Here is a 12,778-nt window from a genome sequence, read left to right as displayed (position 1 = left end):
AGGAGGGGTGGAAACCTCCCAAGTCTTGTAGAAACAAGAAAACAATAGATTAAAACAGAAACACATGAGCCGTGCATTCAGTGAACAGGCCTGTAGGGACACTGTTCACACCACCAGGAGGCAAACCACACAAAAAAATGCACAGTAAAACCAAAGAATACTCTGTCTGTACCATGACCCGGGCTCTTAGGGTACTGCTGTACCTCAGGCTTGGTGTGGGCAGTTAACGTGTAGTCTAGTGCCCCCCGGTTCTGCTCTGTGTCTGAGTCCCACAAAAGCCTCAGGCTCCCAGTACCCGGTTTCTGCACTCTGGCTCAGAGGGTGCCCAGTCACAGTTCCCCTCTGAGCCTTGTTCCACTCCTGTACTCCTTTCCTCAAGGCTCCACTGCATGCAACAACCTTTCAGTTTCTCTCTCTTCCCAGAGGCTGCAGCTCCATGTGGCTGCTAGGCCTCTCTGTCTGTTCCAAACGTCCTTCCTCTATCTCTCCCTCCTGAAGACTAACTCGCTCCTTCTCCAGGCCAGGATACATAAAATCTAAGGAAGCTCCCCTGAATTCGGGTCCTGAACTCCCCCTCCTGGCCTGGATTCAGAATGTGTTGCATGTGTGTGCTTACCTGGTAAAGAGAATCCTCCTTGCCTCCACGCCTGACATCGCCCTCCCCGAGAGGAAGGCAACATCACTGTAACAACCGGTTACCTGGGGTGTTACACCACCACCATGTTTGACAGTGGGGATGGTGTGTTCAGGGTGATGCGCTGTGTTGCCTTTACGCCAAACATATCGTTTGGCATTGTTGCCAAAAAGTTAGATTTTGGTTTCTTCTGACCAGAGCACCTTCTTCCACATGTTTGGTGTGTTCCCCAGGTGGCTTGTTGCAAACTTTAAACCACACTTTTTATGGATATCTTTGAGAAATGGCTTTCGTCTTGCCACTCTTCCATAAAGGCCAGATTTGTGCAGTGTATAACTGATTGTTGTCCTATGGACAGACTGTCCCACCTCAGCTGTAGATCTCTGCAGTTCATCCAGAGTGATCATGGGCCTCTTGGCTGCATCTCTGATCAGTCTTCTCCTTGTTTGAGATGAAAGTTTAGAGGGACGGCCGGGTCTTGGTAGATTTGCAGTGGTATGATACTCCTTCCATTTCAATATGATCGCTTGCACAGTGCTCCTTGGGATGTTTAAAGTTTTGGAAATCATTTTGCATCCAAATCCGGCTTTAGGCTATGTGCACACGTTCAGGAATTCATGCAGAAAATTCCTGTGGAAATCCGGACATTTCTGCCAGATTTCCGCATGAAATTCGCATGCGTTTTTTGTGCAGTTTTGACGCAGTTTTTGCGCGTTTTTTGTGCAGTTTTTCCCAGACATTTCCCAATGCATTAGACAGTGGGAAATCCGCGAAAAACCGCAAAATTAACGAACAGGTTCATTATTTTTCCGCAATGCGTTTTTCATGCGGAAAAACGCACATCATGTGCACAGAAATTGCGGATTCCATTATAAATGATGGGATGCTTAATGTATGCAGATTATTTGCGGTTTTATAGCGTTTTTATAGAGCAAAAACGCTAAAAAACCGCAAATAATCTGCAACGTGTGCACATAGCCTTAAACTTCTCCACAACAGTATCACGGACCTGCCTGTTGGGTTCCTTGGTCTTCATGATGCTCTCTGTGCTTCAAACAGAACCCTGAGACGATCACAGAGCAGGTGCATTTATACGGAGACTTGATTACACACAGGTGGATTATATTTATCATCGTTAGGCATTTAGGACAACATTGGATCATTCAGAGATCCACAATGAACTTCTGGAGTTAGTTTGCTGCACTGAAAGTAAAGGGGCCGAATAATATTGCACGCCCCACTTTTCTGTTTTTGAATTTCCACAAAAATTTAAAATAAGCAATAAATTTCATTCAACTTCACAACTGTGTTCCACTTGTTGTTGATTCTTCACCAAAAATTTACATTTGGTATTTTTATGTTTGAAGCATGATATGTGGGAAAAGGATGAAAAGTTCCAGGGGGCCGAATACTTCGCAATGCACTGTATATCCACTCTGCTGTCTGAAGTTATACATTGTGTAATCCTGCCTTTCTAGTCTCCAGCAGTACAATAAGTCTTATACTGCCCACACTAAACGAGAATTCAAAGTGGGATAAAATTATACTCCCTAAAATTCTTCTGTCATTATATCGACTCCCCTGTCTTGTGGAATCCATAATGTAATCCTGCCTCTCTAGTCTCCAACTGTATAATAAATCTCATACTGCCCATAATAATCTGAAATTTAAGGTGGGATAAAACTGTACCCCCTCTAGGAAGACGTTTAATGGTGCTAAAAATGAAGAAATGGCCTAGAGAGGCAAATGCTAAGGCTTCTCTCTTTATACCCACTCCCCCGTCTGGTGTTATCCATTGTGTAATCCTGCCTTTCTAGTTTCCAGCAGTACAATAAATCTTATACTACCCACACTAAAGTATGATTCAAAGTGGGATAAAAATATACACACTTTACTGTCCTTATACCAACTCCCCTGTCTGTTGTTATCCATGGTGAAATCCTGCCTCTCTAGTCTCCATGTATCCAAATAAAAGGGAAGGTACAAAAAAACACCCAAGTAAAATCAGAAATATTTTATTGATTCATCAAATTTTAAAAAAAACATTATTTATATATATATATATATATATATATATATATATATATATATATATATATATATATAACAACCAGTGGGCTTAATAATATATATTGGGCTATGGTGATCAAAAGCACAGAATGAAGTGCTGGTGCATACGTGCAAAATACTGGGATACAAAATATGGAAATTGGTAAAATAATTTAATGTTACAAAAAACACCATATACAAAGGAGGCTACCACAAATTAAATGTATCACATCTAGCAACCTGGTGGTTGGACAATACTCATATTAGGGTACCAAGAAAATCCTTTTAAAGCTGGAGTGCTAAATGGCTAAAAATATATGCAACAAAGTAAATGTGGATCCACGAGAGAGAGAGCAGCAATGAATGATTCACAGAGATTATTAAGAGGTTTACTAAAGTGCAGATGCATAGGAAATTAAGGCATATAGCCAGCTGGAAAGCGCTGTGAATAAAGCTTTCATATGAATTCACATGAAGGCTGTGAAATACATGTTGCTGATACCTGGATCGTAGAGCTGCTCAGGCAAGAGGAACCCCGACGCGCGTTTCGCAATCGCTTCTTCCTGGGGTGAGTCGGGGTACTTTCTAGTCTCCAGCAGTATAATAAATCTTAAAATTCCCTGTCACGCCGTAAGCGGCGATAAAGTCGCAGGTCGGCGTACTGGGACCCGCACCTGTCCCTACCACTATAACGGGGCCCTGGCTTTCCCTTATCTCAGGGGTACCTATGATGGTTAGGAGACCTGAGCCGCCAGCGTGTCCCTGTCTCCTGTGCAGGCCCTATCAGTGGCCCCCTCTCCCCCCAAAGGAGGTGGACTGCACCAGTGTAATAATACAACAAATAACAGGGTATACAGACAAGGTAACTAAAAGTCTCAAACTCACCAAATGCTCACGCAACCACAGAGGGTACACATAGAAGGGAAGAGAAGGAGAAAACTAGGAAGGAAAACAGGTATAACATGCAACCAAAACAGCAGACACCAATCTCTGTAAATAAACCTCCAACACCAACACTACGCTCCTTCAACCTCCAAGCCAGGCAGTAGAACTGATCACTGACAATAGCTGAAGTCAGGACTGTGTCTATATAGAGGATCAGATTACAAAATCCACTTCAGCTGAGAGAGACCCAGCTCTCAGCAACTCAGCAATAAGGCTAACTCCTGCACTGCTGGCACAAAGCAGCCAGGTCAGAATACAGGTGAAGAGCTTCTGTTCACTGTGTGTGAACGAGGCCCAAAGCGCTGAGGTTCTCTGGAACCTCTCTGTCGCGGTAACCCCGTGACATTCCCACAGTATGCTGACATTCAAAGTAAAAAGTTTTACAGCTCCCTATTCAGGTTGTTTCCAGGGGTCATCTTTTAGTTTATGTGCTATGTCCCATTGTTACATACCTTCCCTTGGTTTTTCACTCCAATCTTCTTAACCCTTTACAGAGCTGCCACCATTTTCCCTATGAAGACGCAAGGGCATACGGCTTCAAGAACGCCCTGGTGATTGTATCAGCGGAAAGAGCGGGCAACGGGCTGTATAACTTCATAGTTCCTCTGAGGGCATATTACAGAGCCAAGAAGGAGCTGAGTCCCATCGTCCTCCTCCTGGAGAACCCGTAAGGATCAACTCGTGGAGTCTTGAGGGGAATTATATGAGTCGCCCCGCCTGGGCTGTGGGGTATTCAGTACCGGGTCCTGAGTTCACAGGGGGATGTCACGGTGGCACACCCGGTCTGTGGCCCTGGGCACCCATTTAAAAAAAGGGAAGGTCTTTAAAGGGAATAAAGTTTATGTTCGTGATGCCACCTTTGGTATTCGGTCAGTGGGGACCGACACTGCTTTAAGGGATCCTTTGGGGTGATGTTATGGCAGCTAGATTGTATAACTTCCCACAGGTGAAGTATATCCCCAGGGCTCCCAGTGTGTAAATGGAAGATGGTAAGTGGTGCAATGAAGAATGAGGACACATGTTTGCAGTCTCTTTACCTTGTTTACTGAAGTCTTCAGGCAGCCACAGTCCAGGGCACCAGATCACAGGGCAGGCAGGGTTCGGCCAGCTTGGAGGCAAGTTAGGAGTCCCCTTCCCCAGGTGGAAATCAAAGCCTTCCTCTAGCGCCGTGGTGTTGTAGTCCCTTACTGCCTAGGGCTTCAAGTAAGGTCCTCACAGGTGTTCTATTGTTCTCTCTGTTCCCCATATAGGATAGGACATGACCCGTATGACTGGTGACTTGAGGCGGTTTATAGGGACTCTAGCACGCCCCAACCTCTAAGGGTGTCACCATGCCTCCTGGGTACTAAGGCGGACAGGTAACGTAGAGTTCAGCTGTCCTGCCGGTCTCTGATGTAAGTCGTGGAGGGCCTTACGATCCTCGGTGTTCTGGCTACCTGTTTCTGCGCCTAAGAAGGAGGCAGCCTGCTCGGGGCTGGTCTCCCCCTGGTATCCTCTCCTATGCTTTGCTCTCCTGCATGTTCACTGCAATATATTTGGCTTTCTGAATGTCTCTTTCCAGGAACTGCCGCACTGCGGCTACACAGCTCGGTAAACCCTCTTCTGCCTCAGACTGATCCAGTCTGTTTCCTGTCAAGAACTGTTCTCAGCTTTCCCTACAGACTGCCATATATATGGGGGGGTCACCTAGTGAATAGGATCAAAAGCTCCCCCTGGTGGCCTGGAGTGTGAATGTGTTGCATGTTTGTGGTTACCTGGTTACAGTTATCTCTTCTTGCCTTCAAGCATAACATCACTTTCCCCGTGAGGAAAGCGATGCTACTGTGACGACCAGGACCCTGGGGCGCCACACTCCCGCCCCTCCCCCCGTTAAATCCAGTACTCCCGGTCTGGGAAAAGAAGAACAACGTTTTAGCAAAAGACATACAATTTTTGAAATGCTATAAACCTATAAAACAAATTTGCACTAATTAAAAATGGAACTGGAGGTTCCCTTTATGGGAGGTGAGAACACTTGAACGTTGCAAGTACTTTTAACAATAGAGAACAGTATAATAACTAACTAACTATGAAATGCTTTTATCTGCTATGGGTATACTATCTCTTAAAGCTTCAAAGTGCAAAACAAACATTTTCTTTATTCAAAGTGCAAAACTTTTCTGGCAACGAATACTACCCCTACGGATATGCTATCTCAAGTACATCTGGTTCAAAAGTGCAACATCATACATTTTCACTACTTTCTGCACACAACACTATCTAACTACAAGTTTCAATTTTATTTTTACTCAATATATTAACTCACTAATATACTACTAGCTGGCATATGATGTACTTTTCTAACTAACTTTTGGTTCAACAAAGTGCAACAAATCAACTTTCAAGTCTTTCAATTCTGAGGTAGTGCAATTTGATGCTCAAGTCAATCATTAACTTTAGAACAGCAGTAACGATGCGAGGGACCCCTCATTAACCCCCAACGTTGGTTTTGGGCGGGCTACAAGGCGTGAATCCAGACCTGGAATCCTACCGAGCCAAACAGGTTTTTCTTCAGGTCTCTGTAAAACAAAGCAACTTTCACAGTAATGTTAGAAGCAATCTTTTCAAAGCTTCTTTGTCAAACCAGTAGGAAGCATTTTTAAGAAGGTGAAAACTATTTACACAACAGTTTGTGAATCATTCACCATCCATGATCCAAATGTTCTTGGAGCACAATAAAACTCTGTAAACAGAGGATCCCTTTAAACGAGGGACCCCTTAAATTATAAACCTGGTCAGGTTTATTAAACTTTTGAACGGTAGCAACAAAGAGTTAACTTTTAACTATGTACAGTTATTTTCAAATCTTTACTTTATTTTAGCTGTGGCATTGTCCAAGGTAGCCCCTGCGGATGTGGGCGGCTACTGGGTACCACATAGAGTGCATCCACGCTCCGAATAGGAGTCTGAGTACTCACTGACTTTTGGTAAATGGTGACTTGGGTGGATCTTGAGCACAGGGTGACGGGTACTCTATCAGAAGTAGGGGTGATTATCACCTGGCCAGGTGGAGACGCTGGTGAGTTAGGCAGGGCTGCTTGGAGTGGTTCAAGGTCACGAGCTGGCAGTTTGGTGACCTTCGGTACACACTTGTGGATGTGCAGAGAATTCCACCCTTTATCTCCCCAGTGCCTGGTATAGGTGACGCGATCACCGGGGTAGAGGTCCCTGTCAGCGTGTCCCTCCTTCATGTGGGCTTCCACATCACGCCCAGTGACAAATACCTCCAGATAAAGATCCTAGGCCTAGGGCTTCAAGTAAGATCCTCACAGGTGTTCTATTGTTCTTTCTGTCCCCCATATAGGATAGGACACGACTCGTATGACTGGTGACTTGAGGGGGTTTATAGGGACTCTAGCACGCCCCAGCCTCTAAGGGTGTCACCGTGCCTCCTGGGTACTAAGGGGGACAGGTTACGTGGAGTTCAGCTGTCCTGCCGGTCTCTGATGTAAGTTGTGGAAGGCCTTACGATCCTCGGTGTTCCGGCTACCGGTCTCTGCTTCTCAGAAGGAGGCAGCCTGCTCGGGCTGGACTTCCCCTGGTATCCTCTCCTATGCTTTGCTCTCCTGCACGTTCACTGCAATATATTCGGTTTTCTGAATGTCTCTTTCCAGGAACTGCTGCACTGTGGCTGCACAGCTCCGTAAACCCTCTTCTGCCTCAGACTGATCCAGTCTGTTTCCTGGCAAGAACTGTTCTCAGCTTTCCCTACAGACTGCCATATATATATATATATATATATATATATATATATGGGGGAGTCACCTAGTAAATAGGATGAGAAGCTCCCCCTGGTGGCCTGGAGTGCGAATGTGTTGCATGATTGTGGTTACCTGGTTACAGTTATCCCTTCTTTCTTTCAAGCGTAATATCACTCTCCCCGTGAGGAAAGCAATGCTACTGTGACGACCAGGACCCTGGGGCGCCACATTACACAGCAGATCATGATGGGAGTTGTCAAAGTGTACTATATATGAAAAGCAAATAAAGTAGTAGGGGCCAAGGTGTTACCAGAGAAAGCTAGATAAACCCCGCTAAGAGATAGACACTTTATTACATATGCAGATATGCATGAAAAATAGGAGTGTCATGTAAGGTATCAATAAAAAAAAGTGTTTGTGCCAAAAAAGTGTACACCAAAACAGCGTATATGGGTTACTGATAAATCATAGAGATTGTGCAGGGTCAAGTGTATCCCTTAGTATTTGCTGAAGGCAAATAATAGGATAATAATGGTGGAAGGATTAAAGACCCCGCTGACGTCGATGTAAGATGCCATGTGGCAGGAAACACACGCGCGTCCCTCTCACCGATGGCAGCCTGTTTTCAGCACCCTCCAACTTTCTTCTTCTTGTGTTGTCAGCGCCCTCCAACTTTCTTCTTCTTGTGTTGTCAGCGCCCTCCGACTTTCTTCTTCTTCTTTTCCCTGATAAACCTCCACACTTTGGGACAAGGGACAAAGGAAAAGAGATAACTGATCATTATTTATATTTCTTTCGGGGGAATTTACTTTTCATGTTTTAGTTATTATTTGCTTGTTCAAATGACATCTATTGGATGTGTCCAAGTACTTGGTTTTTGATACTTGCTGGTGTTTATTGGTGTTTTCTCTATTTTCAGAGATGTGTCACACAGGGGTCTGCAGTTAGGGCTTATCTACGTTGAATAAGGGGTGCCATATTGCTTATCTATAGGGTGCCAACCTTCACTGTCATGAAGGCTCTGATAGGGTTGAATAGGGACAGACTATTGCATCAATGTCCTACCTACTATAATTTCTCTCGTTACCCCCCTTCTTTTTAATAATTGCCCTACCTTTCCTTGGGACACCACTGAATGGGCTCCACCTAGTGGACAGGCAGGGAACTGCACTACAGCTTCACCTAGTGGATGGGCAGAGGACACTGTTATAGCCTAATGTAGGGTATAGACAGAGGATAGCATCATAGCTTCACCTAGTGGATGGGCAGATGGATGCATCATAGCTTCACCTAGTGGATGGACGGTGGACTGCATTATAACAACCCAGATAATGTGCATATGAAGGCATTATAGCTTCACCTAGCGGATGAGCAGGGTACTTAATCACAGCTGTACCGAGTGGGTGGGTAGATGGCATAACTTCACCTTGTGTATGGAGAGGGCACTGCATCGTAGCTTTACTTAGTTGATGGGCAGAGGACAGCATTATAGCTTCACCTAGTGGGTAGGCAGGGTACTGCATCTTACCTTCACTTAGTGGATGGGCAGGGTACTGCATCTTACCTTCACCTAGTGGATGGGCAGGGTACTCCATCTTACCTTCACTTAGTGGATGGGCAGGGTACTCCATCTTACCTTCACTTAGTGGATGGGCAGGGTACTGCATCTTACCGTCACTTAGTGGATGGGCAGGGTACTGCATCTTACCTTCACCTAGTGGATGGGCAGGGTACTCCATCTTACCTTCACCTAGTGGATGGGCAGGGTACTGCATCTTACCTTCACCTAGTGGATGGGCAGGGTACTGCATCTTACCGTCACTTAATGGATGGGCAGGGTACTGCATCTTACTTTCACCTAGTGGGTGGGCAGGGTACTGCATCTTACCTTCACCTAGTGGATGGGCAGGGTACTGCATCTCACCTTCACTTAGTGGATGGGCAGGGTACTGCATCTTACCTTCACCTAGTGGATGGGCAGGGTACTCCATCTTACCTTCACCTAGTGGATGGGCAGGGTACTGCATCTTACTTTCACCTAGTGGATGGGCAGGGTACTGCATCTTACCTTCACCTAGTGGATTGGCAGGGTACTGCATCTCACCTTCACCTAGTGGATGGGCAGGGTACTGCATCTTACCTTCACTTAGTGGATGGGCAGGGTACTGCATCTTACCTTCACCTAGTGGATGGGCAGGGTACTGCATCTTACCTTCACCTAGTGGATTGGCAGGGTACTGCATCTTACCTTCACTTAGTGGATGGGCAGGGTACTGCATCTTACCTTCACTTAGTGGATGGGCAGGGTACTGCATCTTACCTTCACTTAGTGGATGGGCAGGGTACTGCATCTTACCTTCACTTAGTGGATGGGCAGGGTACTGCATCTTGCCTTCACTTAGTGGATGGACAGGGTACTGCATCTTACCTTCACTTAGTGGATGGGCAGGGTACTGCATCTTGCCTTCACTTAGTGGATGGGCAGGGTACTCCATCTTACCTTCTCTAAGTGGATGGGCAGGGTACTGCATCTTGCCTTCACTTAGTGGATGGACAGGGTACTGCATCTTGCCTTCACTTAGTGGATGGGCAGGGTACTCCATCTTACCTTCACTTAGTGGATGGACAGGGTACTGCATCTTGCCTTCACTTAGTGGATGGGCAGGGTACTCCATCTTGCCTTCACTTAGTGGATGGGCAGGGTACTGCATCTTACCTTCACTTAGTGGATGGACAGGGTACTGCATCTTGCCTTCACTTAGTGGATGGGCAGGGTACTCCATCTTGCCTTCACTTAGTGGATGGGCAGGGTACTGCATCTTGCCTTCACTTAGTGGATGGGCAGGGTACTGCATCTTACCTTCACTTAGTGGATGGGCAGGGTACTGCATCTTGCCTTCACTTAGTGGATGGGCAGGGTACTGCATCTTGCCTTCACTTAGTGGATGGGCAGGGTACTGCATCTTACCTTCTCTTAGTGGATGGGCAGGGTACTGCATCTTACCTTCACTTAGTGGATGGGCAGGGTACTGCATCTTACCTTCTCTTAGTGGATGGGCAGGGTACTGCATCTTACCTTCACTTAGTGGATGGGCAGGGTACTGCATCTTACCTTCACTTAGTGGATGGACAGGGTACTGCATCTTGCCTTCACTTAGTGGATGGGCAGGGTACTGCATCTTACCTTCTCTTAGTGGATGGGCAGGGTACTGCATCTTACCTTCACTTAGTGGATGGGCAGGGTACTGCATCTTACCTTCTCTTAGTGGATGGGCAGGGTACTGCATCTTACCTTCACTTAGTGGATGGGCAGGGTACTGCATCTTACCTTCACTTAGTGGATGGACAGGGTACTGCATCTTGCCTTCACTTAGTGGATGGGCAGGGTACTGCATCTTACCTTCTCTTAGTGGATGGGCAGGGTACTGCATCTTACCTTCACTTAGTGGATGGGCAGGGTACTGCATCTTACCTTCTCTTAGTGGATGGGCAGGGTACTGCATCTTACCTTCACTTAGTGGATGGGCAGGGTACTGCATCTTGCCTTCACTTAGTGGAAGTACAGGGTACTGCATCTTGCCTTCACTTAGTGGATGGACAGGGTACTGCATCTTACCTTCTCTTAGTGGGTGGGCAGGGTACTGCATCTTACCTTCACTTAGTGGATGGGCAGGGTACTGCATCTTGCCTTCACTTAGTGGATGGGCAGGGTACTGCATCTTACCTTCACTTAGTGGATGGGCAGGGTACTGCATCTTGCCTTCACTTAGTGGATGGGCAGGGTACTGCATCTTACCTTCTCTTAGTGGATGGGCAGGGTACTGCATCTTACCTTCACTTAGTGGATGGGCAGGGTACTGCATCTTACCTTCTCTTAGTGGATGGGCAGGGTACTGCATCTTACCTTCACTTAGTGGATGGGCAGGGTACTGCATCTTACCTTCACTTAGTGGATGGGCAGGGTACTGCATCTTGCCTTCACTTAGTGGAAGTACAGGGTACTGCATCTTACCTTCACTTAGTGGATGGACAGGGTACTGCATCTTACCTTCTCTTAGTGGATGGACAGGGTACTGCATCTTACCTTCTCTTAGTGGATGGGCAGGATACTGCATCTTACCTTCTCTTAGTGGATGGACAGGGTACTGCATCTTACCTTCACTTAGTGGATGGACAGGGTACTGCATCTTACCTTCTCTTAGTGGGTGGGCAGGGTACTGCATCTTACCTTCACTTAGTGGGTGGGCAGGGTACTGCATCTTACCTTCACTTAGTGGATGGACAGGGTACTGCATCTTACCTTCTCTTAGTGGGTGGGCAGGGTACTGCATCTTACCTTCACTTAGTGGGTGGACAGGGTACTGCATCTTACCTTCACTTAGTGGGTGGACAGGGTACTGCATCTTACCTTCTCTTAGTGGATGGGCAGGGTACTGCATCTTGCCTTCACTTAGTGGATGGGCAGGGTACTGCATCTTACCTTCACTTAGTGGATGGGCAGGGTACTGCATCTTACCTTCACTTAGTGGATGGGCAGGGTACTGCATCTTACCTTCTCTAAGTGGATGGGCAGGGTACTGCATCTTACCTTCACTTAGTGGATGGACAGGGTACTGCATCTTACCTTCTCTTAGTGGGTGGGCAGGGTACTGCATCTTACCTTCACCTAGTGGATTGACTGATATCGGCCAATCAGAGGCCAACAGCTGACATCAGTGTGAAGACGTGATGGCGTATGATGCCACTGCCATGCTCCGGCACACCGATGTAAGCTGCTGGCCTCTGATTGGCTGCTGGCTGGCATTGGTGTTGTGGTACATAGAGTTTGTCTCATTTCACATTTCAATTGATTGTGTGTCCAAAGACGCACCTTCAGCTGCAATTAAGAGCTGCCGTCGGCGGACCCCTGGACCGGGCCAGAACTGTCAAAGCTTATATAGTGCCTCATGGGCCGCACACGGGCCACATGTTTGAGACCCGTGTACAACACAGTACCCTGTATATACAGTGCATACATATCTCAATGTAGGTAAAGAGGCGTAAAAGTTTTTCCATTTTTATCATCTTATCCTTCAGGCCGGACACACAGTTTCTTGAAGCTATCTGCTGGTTCCCTCTTGTCTACTACATGGTGGGATCCATTGACAAGTGAGTAATAATGAGAAAAATATCAATATTAGTTATATGTGACCATCACACCATGCATACCTTTGTATCTGACCAACCTAAAAAATAAAATGCTTTCTACCAAAAATAGCGCCACACCTGCTCACATGTGGTGTACGGTACTGCAGCCCAGCCACAATCACTCCCGGAGAGAACTGCAGGTCGGCCCCATTCTTTGCTTCACATCCTTATTCAGACTTTCCGTTAATCCTGACACATCTACCTAGGATTCCCTCCTCATAGG

The 12,778-nt window shown here is 46.4% G+C and overlaps 1 protein-coding gene across 4 annotated transcripts in view; it reads left to right on the top strand.

The window, feature by feature from the left end:
- The window catches only part of LOC138677188 (potassium channel subfamily T member 2-like), a 389,156-nt gene that overhangs the window by 321,373 nt on the left and 55,005 nt on the right, over nucleotides 1-12,778 (top strand). For all 4 annotated transcript variants that reach the window (XM_069767117.1, XM_069767116.1, XM_069767118.1 and 1 more), the window contains 2 exons: nucleotides 4,123-4,295; nucleotides 12,445-12,516. In XM_069767117.1, the coding sequence (XP_069623218.1) occupies nucleotides 4,123-4,295; nucleotides 12,445-12,516 (245 nt within the window). The remainder of the gene's footprint in view (nucleotides 1-4,122; nucleotides 4,296-12,444; nucleotides 12,517-12,778) is intronic.

The sequence above is a fragment of the Ranitomeya imitator genome, chromosome 4 (assembly GCF_032444005.1).
Source record: "Ranitomeya imitator isolate aRanImi1 chromosome 4, aRanImi1.pri, whole genome shotgun sequence".
NCBI lineage: Eukaryota > Metazoa > Chordata > Amphibia > Anura > Dendrobatidae > Ranitomeya > Ranitomeya imitator.
This window is presented reverse-complemented; position numbering and strand designations above follow the sequence as displayed.